The 2,500-nt window shown below is 44.2% G+C and overlaps 1 protein-coding gene across 1 annotated transcript in view; it reads left to right on the plus strand.

The window, feature by feature from the left end:
- Positions 1 to 2,500, plus strand: part of slc25a13 (solute carrier family 25 member 13) — a gene marked incomplete at both ends in the record, with an annotated part of 49,935 nt that overhangs the window by 32,428 nt on the left and 15,007 nt on the right. Inside the window, 2 exons of the mRNA XM_080045874.1 lie at positions 354 to 512; positions 2,470 to 2,500. The exon at positions 2,470 to 2,500 is cut by the window's right edge and continues 22 nt beyond it. Coding sequence (XP_079902000.1) covers positions 354 to 512; positions 2,470 to 2,500 — 190 coding nt within the window. The remainder of the gene's footprint in view (positions 1 to 353; positions 513 to 2,469) is intronic.

The following is a 2,500-nucleotide window of genomic DNA, read 5'->3' on the forward strand; positions in this document are numbered from 1 at the left end:
CTACCGGTCTCTCTCTAATTAAGTCTGTCGCCTTGGGTCGGTGCTTTTTGTTTGTGTCCGTCTGACAGGACAAAGACACTGGGCCTCAAAACACCTCAACATCTTTCCTAACATTAAACCTACAAACTTCCCCTTCCTCCTGCGTCTTTCCCTCTTCTTCCTCCTCTCTTAATGGGTCACTTCACACAAAAGACAGAGACATATGTTTGTATCCTATCTCCAGTGCAAAGCAGGTAGTTTTACTTTTCCACTAAAGTAAACTAGTTTCTGTTAAGTTAATATTAAAATAAACAGACAGTACCCTCATAACATGGAATCAGTATCTAAATAAGCCCTTGTGTTGTTTTCTGTAGCTGTGGGTGCCACTGCGGTGTACCCCATTGACCTTGTGAAGACACGCATGCAAAACCAGAGGAGCAGTGGCTCCCTGGTGGGAGAGCTCATGTACAAGAGCAGCTTCGACTGCTTCAAGAAGGTGGTGCGCTACGAGGGCTTCTTCGGCCTATACCGAGGTCAGTATGCATGAACACAAATCTGAGCATTCAATTTCATTTGATTTGTTATGTCAAATACTCTGATGCTGTTAGTTCCGTTGCAAACTCTGCAGTTGTTGAAACTCATCCTTTAAGGACCCCATGCAGCAATAGTCCTGCGTTAATAGTGCAGCAGCTACTGTAGCGTGTACATTCTTGAATGTTTTTATACATTTGCTATAGAAAGTAGGCTGGTTAGAAAGTAGGCTAGTAGTAGTTACACTATAGGTTTAGTGTACAGTCCATGTTGTAAAGGCAAATCTAAAATAAATTGGCCAAACATCCATCCACCAAGTTTGTGTTTACAGACAGCTTCAAACAACTCACAGGCAATCAAATCCTCAAGACAGGTTTTGGGATAAAACAGAAAGAGCTGAAATGAGAGAGAAGAAAGAAGAAACGAGTTGTCGGGACAATAAAATACAAGGGAGAGGAGACGAGAGGAGAAGAAAAGTGTAGGGTGGACGGAGGGCGGTGTGAGTTCACCTCTCTGTTGACCTGTCTCCTTTGAAGTGATTACCGACTGGCTGGGGACTTTCAGAGCAGGACAATGAACGTCACACGCAGGGGCTACATACCTTTAGGCCTGTGTTGCACGTCTTGACTTACACAATTATACAAACCCATACACAACGGACACACACGTATGTAGACACGCACACGCATACGCAGACACTCAGGCGAGTTCTTGGGCAGGCAGGTTTCGCACATACCAGTGCACGACATCACTAATGACTACCTGGCCCTGTCTTCAGAAACTGGGGTTAGGATGTCGGTGTCGGTATTGTTGAGGTCGGATTGAAAAAAAAAAAAAAGGTCTTCTGGAACGGTCACTTGGCCTTTTTTAAAATCCCCTTATTTTGATTGACAGCGCTGGGCTCCCGAGAGGAAAGTTGAATGCTTGAATTTCTGTGGGAAACACAAAGGCCATCAAGAGTGGAATGGCTTCACAGACACAGACAGACAGGTCTGGCTCCAGATAGCTGGCAAGGCCGGCAGGTATCCTGACGGCCAAACTGTAGTTATGTAATATAAAGCGAAAAGGCCTTCACCGAAAATGTGAATGAGGAATCAACAGTGCAAAATTGGCACCAATTATAAATGTAGTAGGCTACATTCATAGTCGGGATCTCATAACCAAAACAGCACACGAGGAACAGGAATATCTTTCAGGAGAATTAGCTGTATTTTCCCACGCCCTTTGGTGTTTACACATGTATTCTGTGATGAAGAAAAGTATTTCAGCTTTTGGAAAAAATAATTCAAAAAGGATTTTGGTTTGCTTTTGTTATGAGGTCCAGGCAAGTCATTTCACCAAAATCCAATTGCAGTATATACATATGGGTGGCCTCGTTACACACAAACTACTGTAGATTATTAACTGTGCTTGTAACTTTAAAGGTGTGTGTCTGTGTGTGTGTGTGTGCATGTGTGTCTGTGTGTGTGCTTCTTTCGTTCTTTTTCCCTTGGAGCTGGGTAGGGGGCCAAGTTTCATTGTGCTGTGTTGTGATTATTTTGTTTATTTTTATCCTGCTCTGGGTTGTAATTGAGGTCTGCGTAAACTTTTGGTCGGTTTGTTTTATACTCTGCCCTTTTTTCCTATTCTGGGAAGCAGTTTCTCTCTCTCTCTCTCTGTTTCTCTCTCTCCATCCTCCTTTTTACCCCTTCTTCCTCTCTCTTGTTGCTACTCTGATGTCCCCACACTCCACATCAATAGATTTCATTAGCGTCTGGGGGATCTTGCAGGGTAGGACGCATGCAGCGGGAAGCCACACATCATGTGGTGTGTGTGGAAGTGGTATATGTATATGCATGCGCGTGTGTGTGTGTGTGTGTGTGTGCGCGCGAGTGTGTGCGAGTATGTACGAGTGTGTAAGTGAGTAGGGGTACCACAGCACTCTTTTTTTCTAATCATCTCGTCGTTTTCTAATGATAGGTCTGGTACCACAGCTACTGGGTGTGGCGCC

Source organism: Ammodytes marinus (assembly GCF_949987685.1).
Source record: "Ammodytes marinus genome assembly, chromosome: 17".
NCBI classification, from domain to species: Eukaryota; Metazoa; Chordata; class Actinopteri; order Uranoscopiformes; family Ammodytidae; genus Ammodytes; species Ammodytes marinus.